This window comes from Pan paniscus, chromosome 12, assembly GCF_029289425.2.
Source record: "Pan paniscus chromosome 12, NHGRI_mPanPan1-v2.0_pri, whole genome shotgun sequence".
Lineage (NCBI taxonomy): Eukaryota > Metazoa > Chordata > Mammalia > Primates > Hominidae > Pan > Pan paniscus.
Window position 1 is genome coordinate 62,959,684 of NC_073261.2, and position 26,836 is coordinate 62,986,519.

General features: G+C 38.0%; 1 protein-coding gene across 12 annotated transcripts in view; it reads left to right on the forward strand.

Annotated features, from left to right (window-relative positions):
* Positions 1-26,836, forward strand: part of WDPCP (WD repeat containing planar cell polarity effector) — a 730,102-nt gene that overhangs the window by 399,206 nt on the left and 304,060 nt on the right. For all 12 annotated transcript variants that reach the window (XM_055107901.1, XM_003830886.6, XM_034953245.3 and 9 more), the window contains one exon: positions 365-556. In XM_055107901.1, coding sequence (XP_054963876.1) covers positions 365-556 — 192 coding nt within the window. The remainder of the gene's footprint in view (positions 1-364; positions 557-26,836) is intronic.

The following is a 26,836-nucleotide window of genomic DNA, read 5'->3' on the forward strand; positions in this document are numbered from 1 at the left end:
GGTCAGCAGTACTGAACTTGTCATTTTATACAGCTGGTCCTAAATCCTATGTGTAGGTCGATGCTGTCAGGCAACCATGACTGTACATTTTGGTATTGATTGGAATTGCTACATTCAATTCCTTCCTAGCTCACATTTCTCCTTTTCCTTCCTTCGCTAAAAATGGGGAGAATTTTGAACATATGTCTTTTTTATATATGTGTCAGAAGAATTTGGTAAATTCTGACACCTTCTTACGCACATGTTTAACATGCATATTTACTTGCATGTAACTACATTTCCAGATGCTTTAATTTTTGTAATACTTGAGGATTTTGCATCTTTTAAAAGAAATGTTTCATGTATGCTTTTTTAAAATTGTTAGATTTTCTATTATGAAATACCTGGCCCAATAAACAAGACAACAGAGCGACATCTAGCTATCAACTGTGTTCATGATAGAGTTGTTTGCTGGTGGCCACTGGTCAACGATGATGCTTGGCCTTGGGCCCCCATTTCTTCTGAGAAGGACAGAGCCAATCTACTCCTCCTGGGTTATGCTCAAGGAAGACTAGAGGTAAATCTAAAACAAATATGTACATTTTAATAAAGTGTAAATAAAATAGAATTATTAGATTTTCTATTCTGAAATAAATGTGAATATTTTTTACCTATAATTTATGTTTTTCAAATATTCAAAAAGTATCATATCTAGAAGATACCCAGACAATTCCAGGGCTGGCTAGAATAGTGTAGTAATTAAGAGTCCAGGCTTCCAGGTTCCAATGCTAGCTCTGCCACTATGTAGCTTCCTGTCCTTGACCAAGTTACTAACTTGTATGTGCTATAGTTTCATTATTTGAAAAATACAGTTCATGATGATAAATGAGTTAATACATGCATTTAGAGCAATATCAATGTATAGTAAGCCCTGAATCACTGTTCACTGTTATGACTCTTGTTATTATCATTATTAGTTCTATTATTACTGTTTACTCATGATATCATGCCTGTGAAAGCTTTTATTACCAATTACTCTCTTCAGACTTCAGTCAGTTAACAAACATTAGTTAAATGCCTATATTGTGTAAGGCCCTGTCGTGCCAGACCGCATTTGGCGCAAGGATATTTAAGGAGAGCTATAGGTTATGAGGTGAGGACAGTATCCTCTATCAATTCATGATAATGGTTTGATCATTCATTCATATATGTGAACCTATGTATATTTTCAGTTTGTACTAGTACTTTGGTTACAGAATTCTCTGTTTTGTTGTATTATAGCTGTAAAAAAAGCTCCCTCTCCCCCACTTTCTTATGTAGGTAAAATAGTATGTTCCTATATTTGCCTCTAAATCAGTTATCTTTTAGACTTTAAGGAGTATTTCCCAGAATTAGTATTCGAGATAAGATGAATACTCTAAGCTTCTGCCTGCTTCTAGCTAATTCTGTGTTCTGTGCCTTTGAGTAGATCACCTACCCTATCTGACTTTAGTTTTCTTATTTTTAAAAGGATTGATTTAATTCAGTTAGGTCACCTCGAGGTCTCTAACAGGTCTAAAAAGTGCTTCTATGGATCCTGAAGCACAGATCTGATTTAGACATTGCCTGCTTAAAAGTCTTCTGTAGATGCTAAAACCAAACTCAGCCTCAGCACTAAAAAACCCACCCTGATTGCCCTTGGCCTACCTTTCCAGTGTTGTTTCCTTACATAAACCATGTCTTAGTGAAATGAATTTACTTGCTGACTCATTATTTCCTACCTCTGCATGTGCACATTAATGGTATTTCTACTTGAAATAGCCATGTCATTTAGCAACTACATATCCCCTGGTATGAAAAACACTGTATTTCATACCAGGGGATATGAATAAGAAACTGTCCCTGCCTTCAAGGATCTTAGTGTCTGCCAATAAGAGACAAATATGAAAATGTGTAAGTGCATTAAAGTGTTAATGGTGCTGTGGGTAGAGTATGTGTAGGCTATAGTGGGACCCAACAGAAAGTGGTGATCAATTCTACTTAGAGAGATGTTAAGTAGGGAAGATTGAAGAGGCTTCCCAATGTGCTTAAATATGAGCTTGGCACACAATTTTACTTTTTAAAATTATCCTTTCTTATCTAACCTTTCTAGAGTTGATATTATTAGCTCTGTGGAACGATTTGGCTAGCTTTTTCCTTTTCTCCTCTCTGTAACAGTACCAAAAGGAATTGATACTTGAAAGTTTGATAAAACTTACCTGTAAAACTTCCTGGGTGTGACGTCTTTTAAGGAGGGTAGATTTTTTTTCATTACTGATTCCATTTTTAAAGGGTTGTTTTTTTCCTTTTTTTCCCACAATTGGTGTTTCTAGAAAATTATTCATTTTATGCATTTGAATATTTTTTCATAAAGTTGTATGCAAATTTCTACATGATTCTTTATTCACCACTGATTGTATAATTTCCTCCCTTTTGGTCTTATTAAGATATATAATTCATTTTTTTCTCAAGAGCTTTTGTTTTAGGAATTGGCCCTTTTAGGTATTCTAGCAACTGGAAAAATTTGTAAAGATTTCTTTTTTAGAGCTTCATGTGAAAGTCATTATGCAAAAAGTATAATCTTGTAGAAGAAATTTCTAGGGCATTAATTGTTTTTCTTGTGTGTGTGTGTGTGTGAAGACATAATCTTTAAATACGAAGTATAGAATTTTTTTTAGAATATCGTGAACCAAAAGTACCAGTCTATTAAAGTAGTATTCAGGCATATTCCTTTAATTTTTTTTTTCAGTAGCAGCCAAGGGACTTCTTGGACTAATCATCAGAATAAAGATACAATATGCTCGTAAACCCCAAAATTCAAACTAAAAAAAGAAAACAGCCTTGTAGAGAAGAAATTTAATCATTGGATCTACTGAACTATAGAATTTTTAAAAAGCATTTATCATCTAGGTTCTATCAGAAAAGATAAGCTTTTATTTGGACAATGGCAGGATCCTAGAGCAGTAGTTCCTAGCTTTGACAACACATTAAGATCACCTACAGAGCTTTTAAAAGAGGCCCACCCAGACCAGTTACATCAGAATCTCTGGAGGGGAGGGAGTATCAGTATCTTTTACAGGTTCCCTAGGCGATTCTCGTGGGCATCCAAGTTGAGAACCACTGCTATACAGCAAACTTAAAAAAAATGTTTTTTAAGCCATCTTTTTTTACATAACAGACCATGAAAAGGATAAAGCCCCCATACTGAACCAAATGAGAGTTTTAACAGTAGATTCTAAGTAGAAAATTGGCTTACCAAGCAGCTGAAAACAAAACAAAACAAAGGAAACATAGAAATAAGCTCTCTGTGACTGAATTATGTGACTTTCAGAGGAGAAACATTTTAAAATTATTTTATGGATATTAGAAAACTGCTGGTCTAATTTCACACCACAGAACTCTAAACAACAGTCCACACATATATTTTAGACGTAGTCTCGCTCTGTCACCAGGCTGGAGTCCAGTGGCGCAATCTCAGCTCACTGCAATCTCCGCCTCCCGGGTTCAAGTGATTATCCTGCCCCAGCCTCCCAAGTAGCTGAGACTACAGGCATGCACCACCATGCCCAGATAGTTTTTGTATTTTTAGTAGAGACAGGGTTTCAACATGTTGGCCAAGATGGTCTCGATCTCTTGACCTCATGATCTGCCCGCCTCGGCCTCCCAAAGTGCTGGGATTACAGGTGTGAGCCACCACGCCCAGCCCAACAGTCCATATCTTAATTAGAAGAACAGAACAGAGAGAATTATGTAGTCTAAGAAAAAATTCTTTTGAAAAATATACAGTAAATAGTACAGAAAAAAATTTTATCAGTAAATTCATTTAAAAATATTAATATATTTTAATGTTCTATATGTAGATCATCACATATAACATGGTAGTTGTTTTCATTTGAATTTCCACATACTCTTTCTTTTATTTTTCAACTTATTTTAGAATTGGGAGGTACTTGTGCAGGCTTGTTAACAAAGGTATATTGCAGGTTGCTGTGGTTTGGGGTATGATCGAAACCATCACCCAGGTAGTGAGCATAGTACCCAGTAGGTAGTTTTTTAGTCCTTGTCCTCCTCCATCTCTCCCTGCTCTACTATTAGTCCCCACTGTATATTGTTTCCCTCTTTATGTCCATGTATACCCAGTGTTTAGCTCCCACTTATAAGTGAGAACTGTTGTATTTACCTTTCTGTTCCTGCATTAATTCACTTAGGATAATGGCCTCCAGCTGTATCCCTGTTGCTAGAAAGGACATACTTTTATTCTTTTTTATGGCTGCATAGTATTTCATGGTGTGTGTGTGTGTGTGTGTGTGTGTGTGTGTGTGTGTGTGTGTGTATCACATTTTCTTTATCCAGTCCACCATTCGATGGGCACCTGGGTGGATTCCATGTTTTTGCTATTGTGAATAGCACTGCAGTGAATTTACAGGTGCACACGTCCTTTTGGTAGAATGATTTATTTTCTTTTCAGTGTATACCCAGTAATAGGATGGCTAGGTCGAATGGTAGTTCAACTCTTAGTTCTTTGAGAAATTTCCAGACTGCACTCCACAGTGGCTGGACTAATTTACATACCCACCAACAGTGTGTAAGTATCCCTTTTTTTCTGCAGCGTCACCAATTTCTGTTATTTTTTGACTTTTAACAAAAGCCACTCTGACTGGTGTGAGATGGTATCTCATTTTGGTTTTGATTTGCATTTCTCTGATGATTAGTGATTATGAGCATTCTTTCATATGTTTGTTGGCGATTTGTATGTCTTCTTTTGAGAAATTCATGTCCTTTGCCCGCTTTTTATAGAGGTCATTTGTTTTTTGCTTCTTGATTTGTTTATGTTCCTTATAGATCCTATGTATTAGACCTTTGTTGGATGCACAGTTTACAAATATTTTCTCTCATTCTGTAGGTTGTCTGTTTACTCTCTTTATAGTGTTTCTTGCTGTGTAGAAGCTCTTTAGTTTAATTAGGCCCCGCTTAATTTGTGTTTTTCTTGTATTTGCTTTTGAGGACTTTACCATAAATTCTTTGCTAAGACTGATATTGAGAAGGGTGTTTCCTAGGTTTCGTTGTAGGATATTTATAGTTTGAGGTCTTACATTTAAGTTTTTTAAGTGAATTAATTTTTGTTTAATTTAATCGTGAATTAATTTTTGTTTATGCTGATAGGAGGGGTTCCAGTTTCATTCTTCTGCACATGAATAGCCAGCTATCCTAACACTATTTATTGAATAGGGAGTGTTTTCCCCATTGCTTATTTTTGTCAAGTTTGTTGAAGATCAAGATGGTTGTAGGTGTGTGACTTTTTTTCTGGGTTCTCTATTCTGTTCCATCTCTAGGTTGCTTTGGGCATTATGGCCATTTTAACAAGAATGATTCTTCCAATCTCTGAGCATGGAATGTTTTTCCATTTATTTGTGTTGTCTCTGATTTCTTTCAGCAGTATTTCGTAGTTCTTATTGCAGAGATCTTTTACCTCCCTTGTTAGCTGTCTTCTTAGGCATTTTATTCTTTTTGTGGCTATTGTGAATGGGATTGCAATCTTGATTTGGACATTACTGGTGTAGAAAAATCTTGCGTGATTACCCTGGCAAGGACTTCCAGTACTATATTGAACAGGAGTGGTGAGAGTGGGCATCCTTGTCTTGTTCCAGTTTTCAAGGAGAATGCTCCCAACTTTTGCTCATTCAGTATGATGTTGGCTGTGGGTTTGAAATAGATGGCTTTTATTATGTTGAGGTATGTTCCTTCGATACCGAGTTTGTTGGGTGTTGTGAAAGGATGTTGGATTTTATTGAAAGCCTTTTCTGCATCTATTGAGGTAATCATGTGGTTTTGTCTTTAGTTCTGTTTATGTGATAAATCACATTTATCGATTTGTGTGTGTTGAACCAACCTTGCATCCCAGCGATAAAACCTACTTGATTGTGGTGAATTAACTTTTTGATGTGCTGCTGGATTTGGTTTTCTAGTGTTTTGTTGAGGATTTTTGCATCTGTGTTCATCAGGGATATTGGCCTGAAGTTTTCTTTTTTTGTTGTGTCTCTGCCAGATTTTGGTATCAGGATGATGCTGGCTTCGTAGAATGAGTTAGGGAGGAGTCCCTCCTCCTCGATTTTTTTTTTGGGGGGGGGGAATAGTTTCAATAGGATTGGTACCAGTTCTTTTTTTTACGTCTGGTAGAATTTGGCTGTGAATCCATCTAGTCCAAGGCTTTTTTTGGTTGGTAGGATTTTTATTACTGATTCAATTTCGGAACACATTATTGGTCTGTTCAGGTTTTCACTTTCTTTCTGGTTCAATCTTGAGGGGTTGTGTGTTTCCAGGAATGTATCTATTTCCTACAGATTTTCTAAGTTTTATGCATGGTGATGTTCATAATAGTCTCTAAGGATCTTTTGCATTCCTCTGGGATCAGTTGTAATGTCATCTTTGTCACTTCTGATTCTGCTTATTTGGATCTTCTTTCTTTTTGTCTTATTAATCTAGCTAGCACTCTATTAATCTTGTTTATTCTCTCAGAAAACAACTTTTGGTCTCATTGATCTTTTGTATGGATTTTTGTGTTTCAATTTTGTTCGGTTCTCTGATTTTGGCTTTCTTTTCTATTGCTACCTTTGGGGTTCATTTGTTATTTTTTTACTAGTTCCTCTAGGTGCAATGTTAGATTGTTAATTTGAGAGCTTTCTAACTTCGTGATGTAGGCATTTACTGCAGGAAATTTTCCTCTTAACACTCCTTTCACCCAGAGATTTTGTATGTTGTGTCTCTGTTTTCGTTAATTTCAAAAATTTTAAAATTTCTGCCTTAATTTCATTGTTTACTCAAAAGTCATTCAGGAGTAAGTTGTTTAATTTCCATGTAATTTTGTGGTTTTGGGAGAACTTTTGATATTGATTTCTATTTGTATTGCAATGTAGTCCAAGTGTATAGTTGGTATGATTTTGATTTTTAAAAAAATTTATTGATACTTGCTTTATGGCTAAGGAGGTTGTCAGTTTTTCAGTGTGTCCCTTGTGCAGATGAGAAGAATGTATGTTCTGTGGTTATTGGGTGGAGTATTCTCTTATATGTCTATCAGGTCCAATTGGTCAAGTGTTGCAATTTAGTCCAGAACTTCATTTTTAATTTTCTGCCTTGATGATCTGTCACATGCTATCAGTGGGTTGTTGAAGTCTCTCTATTATTGTGCGGCTAAGTCTTTCACATAGGTCAAGAAGAATTTGTTTTATGAATGTGGGTGCTCCAGTGTTGGATGCATATATATTTAGGATAGTTAGATCATCTTGTTGAATCGAACCTTTTTTTATTATTATTATGTAATACCCTTCTTTGTCCTTCTCGACTATTGTTAAAGTCTGTTTTATCTGATGTAAGAATAGTGGCCCCGGCTCTCTTTTGATTTCTGTTTGCATGATAGATCTTTCTCCATAGTTTCTTTCCCCTTTCATAGATCTTTCTCCTTAGTTTGAGCTTGTGGGTGTTGTTAAATGTGAATTGGCTCTCTTAAAGACAATAAACACTTGGACCTTGTCTTTTTATTCAACTTGCAACTCCATGCCTTTTAAGTGGGATGTCAGGACCATTTACATTCAAAGTTAATACTGATATGTGAGATTTTGATGCTGTCATTGTGTTACTAGCTGGTTGTTTTGTAGATGATGTTTAGTTGCTTTTGATGTGTAGTTGCTTTATAGTATTTGTGGGCTATGTGCTTGCTTGTGTTTTTGTGGTAGCAGGTATTGTTCTTTTGTTTCTATGCTTAGCACTCCCTTAAGGACCTCTTGTAAGGCTGGTGTACTGGTAATGAATTCCCTTAGCATTACTTGTTTGAAAAGGATTTTATTTCTTCTTCACTTATGAAGCTTAGTTTGGTGAGATATGAAATTCTTGGTTGGAATTTCTTTTCTTTAAAGGTGCTGAAAATAGGCCCCTAACCTATTTCTTCTGCCATTTGTTTTGTTTTGTTTTTTTTTGAGACAGAGTCTCACTCTGTCACCTAGGCTGGAGTGCAGTGATGTGATCTTGGCTCACTGCAACCTCCGCTTAAACTGGGTTCAAGCGATTCCCCTGCCTCAGACTCCTGAGTAGCTGGGACTACAGGTGCGCGCCACCACGCCCAGCTAATTTTTGTATTTTTTAGTAGAAATGGGGTTTCACCATATTGGCCAGGCTGGTCTCGAACTCCTGACCTCATGATCTGCCTGCCTCGGCCTCCCAAGAGTGCTGGGATTACAGGCGTGAGCCACCATGCCCGGCCTCCTCTTTTGCCTTTTAAGTTTCTGCTGAGAGGTCTGTTGCTAGCCTGACGTAGTTCCCTTTGTAAATGACCTGACCCTTCTGTCTAGCCCCCATTAAGATTTTTTCTTTGATGTTGACTTTGGGCAATCTGAAGAGTATGTGCCTTGGGGATGGTTGTCTTTTATAGTATCTTGCATGGGTTCTCTGTATTTCTTGAATTTGCATATCAGTCTCTCTAGGGAGATTGGGGATGTTTTCTTGGACTGTATTCTCAAATATGTTTTCCAAGTTGCTTACTCTCTCTTCTTCCCTCTGAGAAATGCCAATGAGTCATAGGTTTGATTTCTTTACATAATCCCATATTTTGTAGAGGTTTTACTCATTTTTAAAAATTCTTTTAAAAATTGTTTGTCTTACTGAGTTGATTTGAACTGGTCTTTGAGTTCTGAGATTCTTTTCCTAGTTTAGTCTATTATGTTGTTAATGCTTCCAATTGTATTTTGAAATTCTTGTAGTGAATTTTTCAGTTTCGGAAGTTGAGTTTGGTTGTTTCTTAAAATGGCTGTTTCATCTTTCTACTCTTGAATCATTTTACTGGATTCACTGGGTTCTATTGGGTTTCAACTTTCTGCTGAATCTTGATGAGCTTCATTGCCACCCAGATTCTGAATTCTATGTCTGCCATTTCTGTTGCTTCAATCTGGTAAAGAACTGTTGCTAGGGAGCTAGTGCACTTGTTTGGAGGTAGGGGGACGCTCTGACTTTTGAATCACCAAAGTTCTTGCGCGGATCCTTTCTCATCTGAGCGGGCTGGTATTGTCTTTTTGGATTTGCTGTCGTTGAATGGGGCTTTTTGTTTTTATATAATTTATTTCCCTTGAGTTTTTAACTGTGGTTCACGTTGAGTATAGTCAATAGGGTTTGTTTCTGGATGCTTTCAGAAGGCCAAGTGTCTGCACAGGATCTTCATGTGTGGCTAGATTCTTGCTCTCGGTTTCACAAGCTATGTATACTGGAAGAGTATTTTTTGTGTTGTAATTTAGGCTGCAATCCAGCAGATGGCGCTTAAGAGTAATGACTGGCAGATAAGTTCTTAGCCACGTGGCTCTTGTATTTCAGCACATTCGCAGCATCTCTGTGGTGTAGGGGGAAAGATAAGCCCCTCGCCAGATCCATTCCCGGGCCTTGGGGATCCCCCTCCGATCACTCGCACCGCGCCCAATACCTTTGTTAGGTATTCTAGGCCTCAGGCTTTCTTAGATAGGGGCTGTGGCTGGCAGACAGGCTATACCCTTCCCAGATAACCCTGTGGAGGGAGGCATGCCCCAGGCCCACACCAGCCCACGAATACCCATGTTTCACTCTTCTGAGTGTTCTGAAAGTGGGAGCTCTTCCCCCGCTTACATGCTGGCCACAGATCTCAGCTTGGCTCCCCTGAGCTGTGTGCTGTAACCCTGGGGGATTGGGACTGGGCCTGCAGCTTCGCTCTCTGGCCCCTGGTTTGGGTACCGGCCATATTGGGGCAAAGTGCTCCAAGGCCACCAGCAAAGCACTCAGGCTGGGCAGTGGAGGCTGTGCTTTGTACACACTCTTGCAGGAGTGGCCAAGCGGGGCCTTGGGAGGGGCTGGTGGACAACGAGGGTGTGAAGAACAGTCATGCCTCAGTCTTATGAGAAAGACAGTCCTCTTCTCTCCTGGCTCAGTGGTCAGTTGGGGGATAGAACTACCTGGAGGAAAATGGAGAACCTATGACCACATTTTGCTGCAGCTGCCCCACTTACAAGGGCTGACGCACACCCCCTCCCCCACCCCCGCCCCCAACACACACCGCGCGCCTCCCTGGGCTCCATGCTGGCTGAAGCTTTGTCTCTGCTTACTCTCTGGGCAGATACCCCTGCCAATTCAAACGTGTATGGGGGTTGTGGGATCTCTTGTAGCTAGAATCCCAGAGGTAAGCGGCGAGAGAGCGTTCCCCTGCCATCACTTCACTCACCCCTTCCTTAGGAGCTGTTCAGGGCCAGGACTGCTGTCCTGGTGCTCAGCAATCCTATGCAGGGTTCCTAGTTTCTTCCATCTTCAGCTTCGTGTCTATATCCCTCTCTATTGAATGTCAGTGTTTTTTCTCCGAAGATCTGTTCCAAGTACCTTGGCTTACTCAATATTTTCGTCTCTCTCAGTGGTAGAGGTACATCCTGGCTGTGTCTAGTTGGCCATCTTATCCCTCATTAATCTCCACATACTTTGAATATTTCTTTTTGGAAAGTTATTACCATCCTCCTAGAACTAGTATTTTATTCATTTGCTTTGTCACATAATTCATTTGTCAACAAATACCTTCAGCTTGAACCAACTTTTATCAGTAATGTGAACCAGTATCAATCACGTGATGGCAACTTATTCTGCCCTTTAGTATCTAAGCAGGTACTTTAACTTTTCAGATGTGTAGACTTGATAATGCTTTCTGAGTATGGTGGTAATTTCATGATCTCTTACTCAGAACAGGTCCTTGAATTTGTTTACCAAATTAACCAAAAATATATAAGCAGAGCTATTAAACCTTAAAATATGTTGTCAGGGAAACATAACATTATGAAAACAATTTTCCCATAAGAAGAAAAAACTAGTTTTCCAGGGATTTTTCAGGAGCAGTAACTTATGGGAAAGTAATAATGTAACCAACTATTAATGTAATTTGACACAATAGGCATTCAGAAGGCATTATAAATGCATCCAACTGTAAAGGCAAAATACTTAAGAAACCTGTCTTCCCCAAAAATGCATATACTGTGTTAGCTTTCAACCAGTGACAAAGATATTCTCCTTTAGGGATGGCAATTTTTAAAGAAACCTCTTTATTATAAAATAAAGCACACATAAAACCACACAAAATAAATGCATAGTTTAATGAGCTATTACAAAGGAAACACTCCTGAAACCACCACCCAAGTGAGGAAATAGAACTGTGCAGGCACCCAGAAGTACCTCCATGTGCTCTGTCATGATCTTAACCTCTTCCCTGTCCTCCAAAGTAACTACTATCATGACTTTTTATCACTTTCTTGTATACCCATATAGCTTTTATCACCGAGTGTGCATCCCCAGAAACCATAGTTTAATATTAGCCATTTAAGACATTTTAATGTATATCTTAAATCTCTTTTAATGTAGAAGTCCCCCATCCATCCTTTCTTTTTCTGTAAAATTTGTCTGTTGAAACCGTAGTGTCCCACAGTCTGGATTTTATTGCTTGCATATTCATGTTTGGTTCAATATGTTTCTCTGTTATTTGAAAATTCCTCAAGTTAGTAGTCAGTTTTGGCAAGACTATATGAGATGGTGTGTCTTTCGTCAGGAGGCACATAATTTCATATTTTCTCTCAGTTCTTTCTCTTTTTTGATGTTAGCAGCTATTCAATGTTCAATGCCTAGATCCATTAATTCATTAGGGTTGCAAAATGGTAATATTATAATTATATTATTTATTTTTCATTGATTACTTGGGATACTTCTATAAAGAGACACTTCCACTCAACTCCTATGTGTTTCCCAATGGTTGTACTTGTATAGGGTAAACAGGACAAATGTCTGGTTATTTTCTATTTACCAGTTTTTGAGATAATGAATTGATTCTCTAGTACTTTCTGAAGGTGCCCTGTTAGCTTTTGTTTTTAAAATAGCATTATTAATTCATGAATTTTAATACATTTGATTTGATGGGGTCCTAAATTATAATTGTTATCCTTTGGAAGCTCAGATTGTCCCATCTTAGGCCAGTGGGAGGCTCTTCAGGTTGGCTGTTCTTTTTGTATGGCCTCAGCAGTCTTGGGTAGCTTCTCTGCTATCTGGTGTGATAGTATATTCCTTGTTTATCTTGTATATTTTCTGCCCCACACCTGGAATTAGTCATTTCTCCAAGACACTGTGGTTTCCTTTTTAATGGAAAATGGTATTTTACGCCTGAGTCAGGGTGTTAGGGATATTAGGCTGTTGTTTTTGGGTTGATTATTGTTTCTAGGTTTCTTCAGTAGAAAGAGTTGGAGATTTTATACATATACATATTCGTAATGAGTCTGTGCCAACACTTACAACTCAAATTCAGGACTACAGAGTTTTTAATTTAACCTCTTCTGTATTACATTTATATCTCCTTCTTTCTGTATCAAAAATCCTAGTTTGTAGGGACACGGATGAATAGGAATATCCCATAATTTCTCATTTACTTTAACCCACAGTACACACTTAACAGTTTCAAGATAATCATGCTATTACTACCACTACATGTAATGTTCTCTTTCTTTTAATCTTCATCTAGTTGTCCGTAGGTTTTGGGTTTTGCCCTTTAGTTTAACTGTCTGTTTTATGTGGGGACTTAGAGACATTAAAAATCTGTAGTACTCCTCGTGACAACTCTCCAGAATTAGAGATGCCATGTTTATGGTCATGATGAACACCTTTAGTTTGAACCAACTTTTTGTGAAAGCTTAAGGCCTGTGTTTAGATTCACATTTTTGCATGTGGATGTCCAGCTGTTCCACCACTATTTCTTGAGAAGACTATCCTTTCTGCATTGAATTGCCTTTGCTACTTTGTCAAATATCAGTTGATTATATTTGTGTGGGTCTATTTCTGGGCTTTCTGTTCTGTTCCATTGATCTATTTGCCTGTTTTTTTAATGAAATAAAGTTTTTAATATATTGTGTTGACTGTTATAACAAGTAGTTCTGTGGATTGGAGGATTTTATTAATATAAACATAATTTGTAACTTTCACATGCCCAAAAGTATGCATAAGAAAATGCTTATACTTACTAGTAAATATGTATGTTTTTCTAAACTTTTCTTTTTATTCTGGTAAGACATTTATATATTTATCCTGTATACAAATGACAGATTTCATTGAAAACGATTACAGATAAGAGAGGTATCCATTTGAAAACAATTGCTACTATTTTGTTTTTAATTGATAATTTGAATAAGTAAAGATGTAGAGCAATAGGGAACTCTCATTCACTATTATTGTAGAGTAAATCAGTAAACTTTAATGGAGAGCAGTTTAGCAATAGGTAATATAATTGAAGGTGAGTATCCTACACTAAGAAAAACTGGCCCATGTGCACAAAGAGGCATGTAGAATAGTGTTCATAGCATCACTGTAATAGTAAAAACACATTAGAAACAACTTAAATGCCTACCAACAGGAAAATGAAAACATCTTGTGAATTCAGAGGGTGGAATGCTCTACAGCAGTTTAAATGACTGAACTAGAGCTATGTGATCATGTGAAATCTGAAAAGAATAAGTTGAGCAAAAAGAAATTACAGTATGACAAAATACAATAACATTTACATAAAATTTTAAAACATTCAGGATAATGCTATAACACATTGTTCTTGATTGATGATGAAGTAGTAGTATGCATAGGATTAAATACCAAATTCATAATGGCGTTGCATCTGGGGAGAGAGGCAAGGGAATAGGATTTGGCAGGCCTTAACTTTATCTATGATATTTCTTTCATTCTTTTTTTTTTTTTGAGATGGAGTTTCACTTCTGTTGCCCAGGCTGGAGTGCAATGCTGCCGTATCGGCTCACCACAACCTCCCCCTCCCGGGTTCAAGTGATTTTGCTGCCTCAGCCTCCCGAATAGCTGGGATTACAGGCATGTGCCACCATAGCCGGCTAATTTTTCTGTTTTTTTTTTTTTTTTTTTTTTTTAGTAAAGACGGGGTGTCTCTATGTTGGTCAGGCTGGTCTCAAACTCCTGACCTCAGGTGATCTGCCCACCTTGGCCTCCCCAAGTGTTGGGATTACAGGCGTGAGCCACCATGCCTGGCCAATATTTATTTCATTAAAAGAAATGAAGCAAAAGGATAGTATTTCATGAAACTGGTTTTCACATTTATCATATTATTCTGATTTTATGTGTTTTGAATGCATCATGGTAAAAAAGTAAAAATAAAATGTACCTTTTAAAAAAGTAAAAATAAAATGTACCTTTTAAAAAAGTAAAAATAAAGTATACCTTTTATCTCCTGTTTCTAAAAATTTCCACAAAGTAAGGAGGGAAATAGAGATTTCAGAAAAAAATTCTGCTGATAAGCTAAGAACTTTTGGTTGCTGCATAATATTTTAAATGATTGTAATAGCAAAAAATATGTAATAGCAAAAAATAATCGAAACATTAAATGTTTACCTACAGGAAAATGAAACATCTTGGTTACTTACTGGCACTTACTGGTGAAAGTTTTCAGTTCCAGAAAAGGCCACTCTTTAAGTAAATTTTTTTCCTGATTTATATATCACGTGACCTTAAAAGGATTATAATAGATATATTCCATACCTGAAACATGAAACATGAGGATCTTAAGCCTATCTCTGACTATTGTTTTTCTGCTTTTTGTGTTTTCCTGATTTTAAATATCTTCCAGAGATTGGCGTCAATCATGTTGACTGATTATTTTTCTTCCACCTTTGATGGCATTTGGATCAATTCTATCTACATTTTTCAAATGTAGCTTTTTAAAAATGAAAATGAATCATTTCAGTGATGCATTTTTCAGCAGGTTTCAACCTTAAATAAGACAATGTATGACTGATTTATAGTTGGCTGAAACAATCACTTTAAGATACACTTAAGGGGCCGGGCGCAGTGGCTCACACCTGTAATCCCAGCACTTTGGGAGGCCAAGGCCGGTGGATCACGAGGTCAGGAGTTCAAGACCAGCCTGGCCAAGATGATGAAACCCCGTCTTTACTAAAAATACAAAAATTAGCTGGGCATGGTGGTGGGTGCCTGTAATCCCAGCTACTCGGGAGGCTGAGGCAGAGAATTGCTTGAACCCGGGAGGTGGAGGTTGCAGTGAGCCAAGATCAGGGCACTGCACCCCAGCCTGGGTGACACAGCGAGACTCCATCTCAAAAAACAAAAACAAAAACAAAAGATATACTAAAGGATAAACTACTACCTTGTTCATCTTTGAAATTGGGAAATCCCAGGACTTTTAGGGACTCTTTATCTTTTCTACTCTTTGTTAGTTTGAATTTTTCAGTTCTCACCATTTCTTTCTTTACCACACAGTTTTCTTTAAAAGCAAAAAAACAAACAAGAAAAACAAAACACTGGACGCTGGCCATCCGTTTCTTGTGTAACAGTCTTCCCTCCCTGGCCATTTTTAATACTGCGTAGCCTGTGGTTTAGCTAATACACTGCCTGTGTTTCTGTGCTTTTCTTCTTTGTCCTACCCTATTGCCTTAGAATTAAAACAGAGATATTTTCCTTTAGATTTTTAGACTTTCATCAGACTTTTCATCTCATAAAAGTTTTTTCTTCTTCCTTTAATTATCTATACTGTTTTCCCCCTTCTTATTGTTTGCCTTTTCACCATGCCTTTGTTAGAACTTTTTACCCTGTTCGTTATCACAGGCATTCTCTTTTGAATTCTAATGACCAGTTCCTGAAATCCCCAACATGTATTTTAAGACTCTTTAGTTATTAGATTTCAGAATTCACCAAGTCTAGGAAGTACCTGAAGACAGGATTAAGACCAAGAACCCAGTAAGTGAAGGAATTCTTGATCATGAGGTTTGCTGATAACAATAAGCATGCCTCATGGAAGATGGGAGTAGACTTCAAATTAATCTTGATAGATTACACTAATGTCACCAACCACTATCCTATCTTTTTGGATTCTTCTTTCTCCTTTGTGCTTTTCTTCAGATCATTGTCATTTAGCATTTCTCCCTTCATTACACACCATATATTTCGTTCTTTTTTCTTAGCATCATATCTTGGACTTGGTCATCTCTTGACTAGTAATTCAACCTAAGCTGATTTTGGGAGAAAAACCAGGTGCATGAATATAGGATGAGAGATGTCTTAGTATGGACAAGTTTGGATTTTTAAAAGTCTGGTTTTTTCTAGGTATTTTCAATAACTACATAATTCTATTTGATGTTTTCACCTTCTTATTTGCAAGGATCTGCTAACAGAAAGTCTTATAGCTAGAAAATATATTCACATATTTTTGTCTTTATGTAGTTCTTTAGTCAACAGAGTATACTCTAATAACTTTAAAGCTGCTAAAATGCAGCTATTTGCACTTTATCATCTTGGTCTATCACATTAGCATTTTCCTAGAAGAACTGAATGAATTTTCTTCTACTGATTGCCATATTTTATCTGAGCCCATTTTTATTGATGATTGTCCATTTCTCCCTACTTTTTAAATACAAAATGTCTTACTTCAAAATTTTAATTGAAATTCCAATCTACTTTTTCTTTCAATTAAAAATATTACTATAATTTAATATATAAATATATATTAATATTAATATAATTTAATATAATATAATTTGATGTCATTTCAGTCTTCTTGATCAACTTAAACTTTTGCACCAAGGGTCTGTGCTGTGTGAATCAAATTATTTATAAACATTTCCCTGTGCAGATTTATTATCTCTATATGCTTATTCTTGTTTCTTGTTTATTATAGTACATGATACCTTTATCATAGCAGTATACAAATTTATTATTTTCATAGACATTATTTTCATTATTTCATAGACATAGAAACAGAAATATTTCATTGTAATAATATTGGTTATCTTTAAAAATCACATTGTTAAGTATGAATAAAAATAAATTTAAAATTATGAAATTAAATATGAAATGTATATTTTATTTGAAATGTATTCCATCAATAGTGTTTTATTGAGCTACTACCATATGCCAACTACAGGGTTAAATTTCATAAATCAATTAAATGAGTTTAATATTAACTTCCAAGCTACATCCTTACTATGTTTAAAACAGTTTGCACTATATAAATATCAGCCATAAATTCTAAATAACCAAATATGGATTTTATTTAGTGTCCGTGTTTTTCATTCTTTTTTTGTTTCATTCTGCTATTCTTGCCAAATAATCCAGGGCTTTCTCATTAGAAACAACAATAATAGCCGCTATTTACTCAGTGCTCCTGTCCCCTGCATTTAGTTACATTATTTTTAATTTGTGCAGCAATCTTGTAACACAAGTGAATAAATCCTTATTTTAGAGATGAGAAAACTGCAGTTCTAAGAGATGATCTTGCTCAAGATCCCAGCATTCTCTATTGTCAAAACAAGGGGTCAGGCCCTGTTATTTGCCTTTTTAACTGTACAGTGTTGTCTGTGGCTGTTATACAGGGTCAGGTCCAACTTGGAATTATATTCTGAACCCAAGTATTTAAAATACTTTAAACATAAAAGTATTTTGGTCCAGGTGTGGTGGCCTACACCTGTAATCCCAGCACTTTGGGAGGCCAAGGTGGGCAGATCACGAGGTCAGGAGTTCGAGACCAGCCTGGCAAACATGGTGAAAACCCGTCTCTACTAAAAATACAAAAATTAGCTGGACGTGGTGGTGGGGACCTGTAATCCCAGCTACTCGGGAGGCTGAGGCATGAGAATCGTTTGAACCGGGGAGGTGGAGGTTGCAGTGAGCTGAGATCGTGCCATTGCACTCCAGCCTGGGCAACAGGGCGAGACTCCGTCTCAAAAAAAAAAAAAAAAAGTATTTTTGGTGTTAATGCTAATGTCATATCATTATAAGGGTCATATCAACTTGACCCTGCCTGTTCTTGACATACGACTACTTTCAAAAGATTCCAGCCAAGTGTGGTGGCTCGCACCTGTAATCCCAGCACTTTGGGAGGTTGAGGCAGGTGGATCACTTGAGGTCAGGAGTTCGAGACCAGTTGGGCCAACATGGTGAAACCCTGTCTCTATTAAAAATACAAAAATTAGCTGGGTGTGGTGGTGTGCACCTGTAATCGCAGCTACTCGGGAGGCTGAGGCAGGAGAATCACTTGAACCCGGGAGGCGGAGGTTGCAGTGAATGGAGATTGCACCACTGCACTCCAGTCTGGGTGACAGAGCGAGACTCTGTTTCAAAAGAAAAAAAAAAAAAAGAAAAAAAAGATTTCATGCAACAGCATAGGAGGAACTTAGTTTTCCTTTTTATCTTCTATATAAACAGATGCAAAACTAGCAATAATGTTTTGTATTTGTATAATTTTTGTTTTGAGGAGATAATTTAGTTTTTATTTGGTTCATTTTAGGAATTTTTTTCATTTACATTTACAAAGCATTATCTTTATTTTTAGTACAAATCAATCAATAAAAGAATGAAGCATCTTTATGAGAAGTCAGCTTATTAAGAACTTCCCCTTCCAAACTTTTTCAACCATTCAGAGCAAAGTTACCTATATTATTAGCTACTGGACAAAAAGCACAAGCTTCTTTCTTTTCCACCCCAAAGTTAACAGGCTCTACTATCATTTGCCCTCTTTTCAGTCCCTTTACCTTTTTCTCACTCTTCTTTCTTCTGTGGGGGCTCCCTCAGCCTCACTTAAGGTGCCCTGTGGTTCCCATTTCCTCTCTCTGATTGTATAAAGGAAAAGCTGATACAGTCATGTAAATTTATTAGTTACCTATGCTTGACAACATGCAGCATGTCTTACAGAGATCTTGGTTTTTAGAGTCAGACAGACCTGGATTCAAACTGCAACTCTATCACTTATTAGTGGGACCAGGTGCAATTTATACCATCTCTCTGACCCTCACTTTCCTTATCTTTAGAATGCAGATTATAATACCTAACTTTGGGGTATTGAAAATATTAAATAAGACAATGCATGAAAAGTCAAACAGTATCCTATTTTCTTGCTTACTACTATTATTATTGGTGAGGTTACTCTTTACAGGAACTTACGCACATTCAAGTATTTTCCTTTGTTTTTTTTATAGACAGTCTTGCTTTGTCACCCAGCCTGGAATGCAGTCGCATGATACTAGCTCACTGTAGCCTCAAACTCCTGTGCTCAGGTGATCCTCCCACCTCAGCCTCCCGAGTAGCTAGGATTATAGGTACATGCCACCGTGCCTGGCTAATTTTTTAATTTTTTTGTAGAGACGAGGTCTTGCTAAGTTGCCCAGGTGGGTCTCAAACCCTTGGGCTCAAGTAATCCTCCCGCCTTGGCGTTACAAAGCACTGGGATTATACTAAAGTATTTTTTTAATCTTTAAACTTTTATGGTATCTTTAATTATGCTGTGCAAGACATTTTCCACCCTTAAATGAGTGTTAGCCATCTATCATTACGTGGACAGTTAGTTGAGAAGACAGCAAGTGATCCTCTGGCCTTGACTGGCTTTTAAGAGTAGTCTAGGATTGGCAGCTGGGGAAAGGGGGTACATAAGTCCATGGTCTTACTCCTCTTTTTATTATTTTCCCATAACTTATTGGGGTAAAGGTGGTATTTGGTTATATGAGTAAGTTCTTTAGTGATGATTTGGGAGATTTTGGTGCACCCATCACCCAAGCAGTATACACTGCACCATATTTGTAGTCTTTTATCCCTTCTCCCCTTCCACTCCTTCCTCCAAGTCCCCACAGTCCTTTGTATCATTCTTAGGCCTTTGCATCTTTATAACTTAGCTCCCACATATCAGTGAGAACATAAGATTTTTGGTTTTCCATTCTTGAGTTGCTTCACTTAGAATAATAGTCTCCAATTTCATCCAGGTCACTGCAAATACTGTTAATTCATTCCTTTTTATGGCTGTGTAGTATTCCATCATATGTATATATGTGTGTGTGTGTGTATATATATATATGTGTGTGTGTGTATGTGTGTGTGTGTATATATATATGTGTGTATATATATATCACAGTTTCTTTATCCACTTGTTGATTGATGGGCATTTGGATTTGTTCCACAATTTTGCAATTGTGAATTGTGCTATGCAAGTATCTTCTTAATATAATGACTTTTTTTCCTCTGGGTAGATACCCAGTAGTGGGATTGCTGGATCAAATGGTAGTTCTACTTTTAGTTCTTTAAGGAATCTCCACACTGTTTTCCATAGTGGCTGTACTAGTTTACATTCCCAACAGCAGCATAGAAGTGTTCTCTGATCACTGCATCCATGCCAACATCTACTGTTTTTTTATGTTTTGATTATGGCCATTCTTGAAGGAGTAAAGTGGTATTGCACTGTGGTTTTGATTTGCATTTCCCTGATCATTAGTGATGTTGAGCATTTTTTCATATGTTTGTTGGCCATTTCTGTATCTTCTTTTGAGAATTGTCCATTCCTGTCCTTAGCCCACTTTTTTTATGGGATTTTTTTTTTCTTATTGATTTGTTTGAGGTCGTTGTAGATTCTAGATATTAATCCTTTGTCAGATGTACAGATTGTGAAGATTTTCTCCTACTGGGTTGTCTGTTTACTCTGCTGACTGTTCCTTTTGTTCTTTGCAAAAGCTCTTTAGTTTAATTAAGTCCCAGCTATTTATCTTTGTTTTTGTTTGTTTGTTTGTTTGTTTTTGAGACAGAGTCTTGCTCTGTAGCCCAGGCTGGATCTTGGCTCACTGCAACCTCCACCTCCCAGGTTCACACCATTCTCCTGCCTCAGCCTCCTGAGTAGCTGGGACTACAGGCTCCCGCCACCACACCTGGCTAATTTTTTTGTATTTTTGGTAGAGATGGGATTTCACCATGTTAGCCAGGATGGTCTCGATCTCCTGACCTCATGATCCGCTCGCCTCGGCCTCCCAAAGTGCTGGGATTACAAGTGTGAGCCACCATGCCCGGCCTTATCTTTGTTTTTATTGCATTTGACTTCGGGTTCTTGGTCATGAAATCCTTGCCTAAGCCAATGTCCAGAGGGATTTTTCCAATGTTATCTTCTAGAATTTTTATAGTTTCAAGTTTTAGGTTTAAGTCCTTCATCCATCTTGAGTTGATTTTTGTATAAGGTGAGAGATGAGGATCCAGTTTCATTCTTCTACATGTGGCTAGCCAATTATCCTAGCATCATTTGTTGAATAGGGTGTCCTTTTCCCACTGTATGTTTTTGTGTGCTTTGTCGAAGATCAGTTGGCTGTAAGTATTTGGGTTTATTTCTGGATTCTTTATTCTGTTCCATTGGCCTGTGTGCATATTTTTATACCAGTACCATGCTCTTTTGGTGACTATGGCCTTATAGTATAGTTTGAAATCAGGTAGTGTGATGCCTCCAGATTTGTTCTTTTTGCTTAATCTTGCTTTAGCTATGTGGGCTCTTTTTTGGTTCCATATGAATTTTAGAATTGTTTTTCTAATTCCATGAAGAATGATGGTGGTATTTTGATGGGGATTGGATTGAATTTGTAGATTGCTCTTGGCAGTATGGTCATTTTCACAACATTGATTCTACCCATCCATGAGCATGGGATGTGTTTCCATTTGTTTGTGTCATCTATGATTTCTTTCAGCAGTGTTTTATAATTTTCCTCGTAGAGATCTTTCGACTCCTTGGTTAGGTATATTCCTAAGCATTTTTTTTTTTTTTTGCAGCTATTATAAAAGGGGTTGAGTTCTTGATTTGATTCTCTGCTTGGATGCTGTTGTATAGAACTACTGATTTGTGTACATTAATCTTGTATACAGAAACTTTGCTGAATTCTTTTATCAGTTCTAGGAGCTTTCTGGAGGAGTACTTACGGTTTTCAAGGTAAACAATCATGTTGTCAGCAAACAGTGACAGTTTGACTTCCTCTTTACCAATCTGGTTGCTCTTTATTTCTTTCTCTTGTCTGACTGCTCTGGCTAGGACTTCCAGTACTGTGTTGAAGAGGAGTGGTGAGAGTGGGCATCCTTGTCTTGTTCCAGTTTTCAGAGGGAATACTTTCAACTTTTCCCCATTCAGTATTATGTTGGCTGTGGGACTGTCATAGATGGCATTTATTACATTGAGGTATGTCCCTTGTGTGCCAATTTTGCTAAGAGTTTTAATCATAAAAGGGTGCTGGATTTTGTCAAATGCTTTTTCTGTATCTATTGAGATGATCATGTGATTTTTGTTTTTAATTCTGTTTATGTGGTATATCACATTTATTGACTTGAGTATGTTAAACCATCCCTGCATCCCTGGTATGAAACCTACTTGATCATGGTGGATTACCTTTTTGATATGCTATTGGATTCAGTTAGCTATTATTTTGTTAAGGAGTTTAGCATCAATGTTCATCAAGGATATCGGTCTGTAGTTTTCTTTTTTGGTTATGTCCTTTCCTGGTTTTGGTATTAGGGTGATGCTGGCTTCATAGAATGAAGTAGGGAAGGTTGTTCCTTTCTCTATCTTGTGGAGTAGTATCAAAAGGATTGGTACCAATTCTTCTTTGAATGTCCGTTAGAATTCTGCTGTGAATCCGTCTGATCCTGGACATTTTTTTGTTGGTAATTTTTAAATTACCGTTTCAATCTCACTGCTTGTTATTGGTCTGTTCAGGGTATCTAATTCTTCCTGACTTAAGTTAGAAGGGTTGTATTTTTCCAGGAATTTTTTCCCTCTATTCTAGGTTTTCTAGTTTATGTGTGTAAAGGTGTTCACAGTAGCCTTGAATGATCTTTTGTATTTCAGTGGTGTCAGTTGTAATGTCTCCTTTTTCGTTTATTAGTGAGGTTATTTGGATTTTCTCTCTTCTTTTCTTGGTTAATCTTGCTAATGGTCTATCACTTTTATTGATCTTTTCAAAGCACCAGCTTTTTGTTGCATTTATCTTTTGTATTTTTGTTTGTTTCAATTTCATTTAGTTCTGCTCTGATCTTGGTTATTTCCTTTCTTCTGCTGGGTTTGGATTTGGTTTGTTCTTGTTTCTGTAATTCCTTGAGGTGACCTTAGAATGTCAGTTTCTGCTCTTTCAGTCTTTTTGATGTAGGTGTTTAGGGCTATGAACTTTCCTCTTAGCACCACCTTTGCTGTATCCCAGAGGTTTTTGTAGGTTGTGTCATTGTTGTTCAGTTCGAAGAATTTTTTAAATTTCCATCTTGACTTTGTTTTTGACCCAGTGCTTATTCAGGAGCAGGTTATTAAATTTCCATGTATTTGCAAGGTTTTGAAGGTTCCTTTTGGAGTTAATTTTAGTTTTGTTCTACTGTGGTCTAAGAGAGTGTTTGATATTTCAATTTTCTTCCATTTATTGAGGTTCATTTTATGGACTATCATGTGGTTTATCTTGGAGAAGGTTCCATGTGCTGTTGAATAGAATGTGTATTCTGTGGTTGTTGGATGAAATGTTCTGTATGTTAAGTCCATTTGTTCCAAGGTATAGTTTAAATCCATTTTTTCTTTGTTCACTTTCTGTCTTGATGACCTGTCTAGTGCTGTTAGTGGAGTATTGAAGTCCCCCTCTATTATTGTGTTGCTATCTATCTCATTTGTTAGGTCAATTAGTAATTGTTTTATAAATTTGAGAGCTCCAGTGTTAGGTGCATATATATTTAGGACTGTGATATTTTCCTGTTGGGCAAGGTCTTTTACCATTATATAGTGTCCCTCTTTGTCTCTTTTAACTGCTGTTGCTTTAAAGTTTATTTTGTCTGATATAAGAATAGCTACTCCTACTCACCTTTGGTGTCCATTTGCATGAAATGCCTTTTTCCATCCCTTTACTTGAAGTTTATGTGAGTCCTTATGTGTTAAGTGAGTCTCCTGAAGGCATCAGGTAGTTGGTAGGTGAGTTCTTACCCATTCTGTAGTTCTGTATGTTTTAAGCGGAGCATTTAGGCCGTTTACATTCAATGTTAGTACTGAAATGTGAGGCACCCTTGCATTCACAGTGCTATTTGTTGTCTGTGTACTTTTGGTTTTTTGTTTATTGTTTTGCTTTATAAATTGTATTTTTGTTTTATAGGTCCCGTGTCATTTATGCTTTAAAGGTGTTCTGTTTTGATGTGTTTCCAGGATTTGTTTCAAGATTTAGAGCTCCTTTTAGCAGTTCTTGTAGTGGTTGCTTGGTAGTGGCAAATTCTCTTAGCATTTGTTTGTCTGAAAAAGACTGTATCTTTCATTCACATATGATACTTAGTTTCAATGGATACAAAATTCTTGACTGATAATTGTTTTGTTCAAGGAGGCTGAAGATAGGAGCCCAATACCTTCTAGCTTGTAGGGTTTCTGCTGAGAAATCTGCTGTTAATCTGATAGGTTTTCCTTTTTAGGTTACCAGGTGCTTCTGTCTCACAGCTCTTAACATTCTTTCCTTTGTCTTAACCTGATGACAATGTGCCTAAGCAATGATCTTTTTGCGATGAATTTCCCAGATGTTTTCTGTGCTTCTTGTATTTGGATGTCTCTAGCAAGGCTGGGGAAGTTTTCCTTGATTATTCTCCCAATTATGTTTTCCAAACTTTTCAAATTCTCTTCTTCCTCAGGAACACCAATTATTCTTAGGTTTGGTCATTTAACGTGATCCCAGACTTCTTGGAGGCTTTGTTCATATTTTCTTATTCTTTTTTCTTTGCCTTTGTTGGAAGACTTTGTCTTCCAGCTCTGAATTTCTTTCTTCTACTTGTTAATGCTATTGCTGAGACTTTCCAGAGCATTTTGCATTTCTATAAGTGTTTCCAATGTTTCCTGAATTTTTCATTGTTTTTTCTTTAAGCTCTCTATTTCCTTGAATATTTCTCCTTTCACTTCTATCGTTTTTCGAATTTCCTTGCATTAGGATTCACCTTTCTCTGGTCCCTCCCTGATTAGCTGAATAACTAACTTCCTGAATTCTTTTTCAGGTAAATCAGGGATTTCTTCTTGGTTTGGATCCATTGCTGGCGAACTAGTGTGATCTTTTGGGGGTACTAAAGAGCCTTGTTGTGTCCTGTTACCAGAGTTGGTTTTCTGGTTTCTTCTCATTTGGGTAGGCTCCGTCAGAGGGAAGGTCTAGGGTTGAAGGCTGTTGTTCAGATTCTTTTGTCCCTCTGCGTGTTCTCTTGATGTAGTACTCTCCCCCTCTTCCTATGGATGTGGCTTCCTGTGAGCCAAACTGCAGTGATTGTTGTCTCTCTTCTGGGTCTAGCCACCCAGGAAGTCTACCTGGCTCTGGTCTGGTACTGGGGGTTGTCTGCACAGAGTCCTGTGATGTGAACCATCTGTGGGTCTCTCAGCCGTGGATACCAGTGCCTGTCCTGGTGGAGGTGGCGGGGGATGCAGTGGACTTTGTGAGGGTTCTTAGCTTTGGTGGTTTAATGCTTTATTTTAGTGGTCGTTGGCCTCCTGCCGGGAGGTGGCGCTTTCCAGAGAGCATCAGCTATGGTATTATGGAGAGGGACCTGCGGTGAGCAGGGCCCTAGAACTCCCAAGATTATATGCCCTTTGTCTTCCACTACCAGGGTGGGTAGGGAAGGACCATCAGGTGGGAGCAGGGCTAGGTGTGTCTGAGCTCAGACTCTCCTTGGGTGGGTGTTGCTGTGGCTGCTGTGGGGGATGGGGGTGAGATTCCCAGGTCACTGGATTTGTGTACCTAGGAGGATTATGGCTGCTTCTGCTGAGTCATGCAGGTTGTCAGGTAAGTCGGGGAGAGCCGGCAGTCACAGGCCTTACCCAGCTCCCACACAAACCAAAGGGCCTGTCTCACTCTCACTGCCTCACACAACAGTCCCAAGTCTGTTTCCAGGCAGTGGGCGAGCCAGGCTTGAAAACTTGCCCTAGGCTACCTGCCTCCTAGCTGTGAAAGAAAAGGGCTTGCTTCTCCCCCTGCCTGTGGAGTGTGCATCCCGGATGTCTTGTCCTGTTCGAATTGTTACACATTTCAGCTAGAGATTTCCTTCTCCCTGTGGAGTTTTACCCGTCTTCCTTCTGGCCACCCCCTCAATGGATCCCTATGGTATCAGGTTAGGAATGGCCTGCTTGGGGACATAGTGAGCTCCCAGGGCCTTTCTGCTACTTCCACTACCCCTGTATTTTGCTCCGCTCTCTAAATTGACTCACTTCCAGTTAAGGTCAGAAACCTCTCCTACAAACAGACCTTCAGTTTCTCCATTCTGGGGGTGTGTTCAGGAGAGGAGGCTCTCCCTTTCCCACTCCGCAGTTGGGGCACTCACAGTATTTGGGGTGTCTCCTGGGTCCTGCAGGAGCAGTCCGCTTCCTTCAGAGAGTCTGTGGCTCTTCTTGGGACTGCTGGTTTGTTCTTGCAGTCTGTCTGGGCTAAAATTCACAGTGCGAGCCTCCACACACTGCTCTGTCTGGAGGCGCACTCTAGATCTGCCTCCCATCCACCTCCACTTTTTACCCCGTTTTCTTCGTGAAACTACAGAGCCTATTAGAGAGCATCTCACAAACTTTGGAAACAAGGAGGCCTGGGATCCTTTTTTCTGGATCATGAACGTAACTTGTTCAAGTCCAAGACTGCCATCTGTTTGGGCCCCTCTTTTAGGCTGCCCCTTTGTGAGTACAGGCTCTACTCGACATGACCTGGCCTCTCAATCATCTGCCCTAAGGCTTCCTTTGCAAATCTTTAAGCTTTCTGGAAGTACGTTATTTCAACCAGCATTACAATTTTCTTTTAATTCATAGTTTAAGAAACTTCCTACCAGCACAGTTTTTGGCTAGCTGCTACGCAGGTACAAAAAAGTGTAAAATATATAAGACAGATTATTTTTTTAAAGATGCCAGAAGCTAGAAGGAATCCAAGAAATGAGGATACTTTTGGTGTAGCATATATGTAAGTACGGTTAGTTAAGTATGGTTGGTAGGACAAACAGAGTGTGTAGGTGAAGACTGTGGATTTCAGGCAAAAGACAT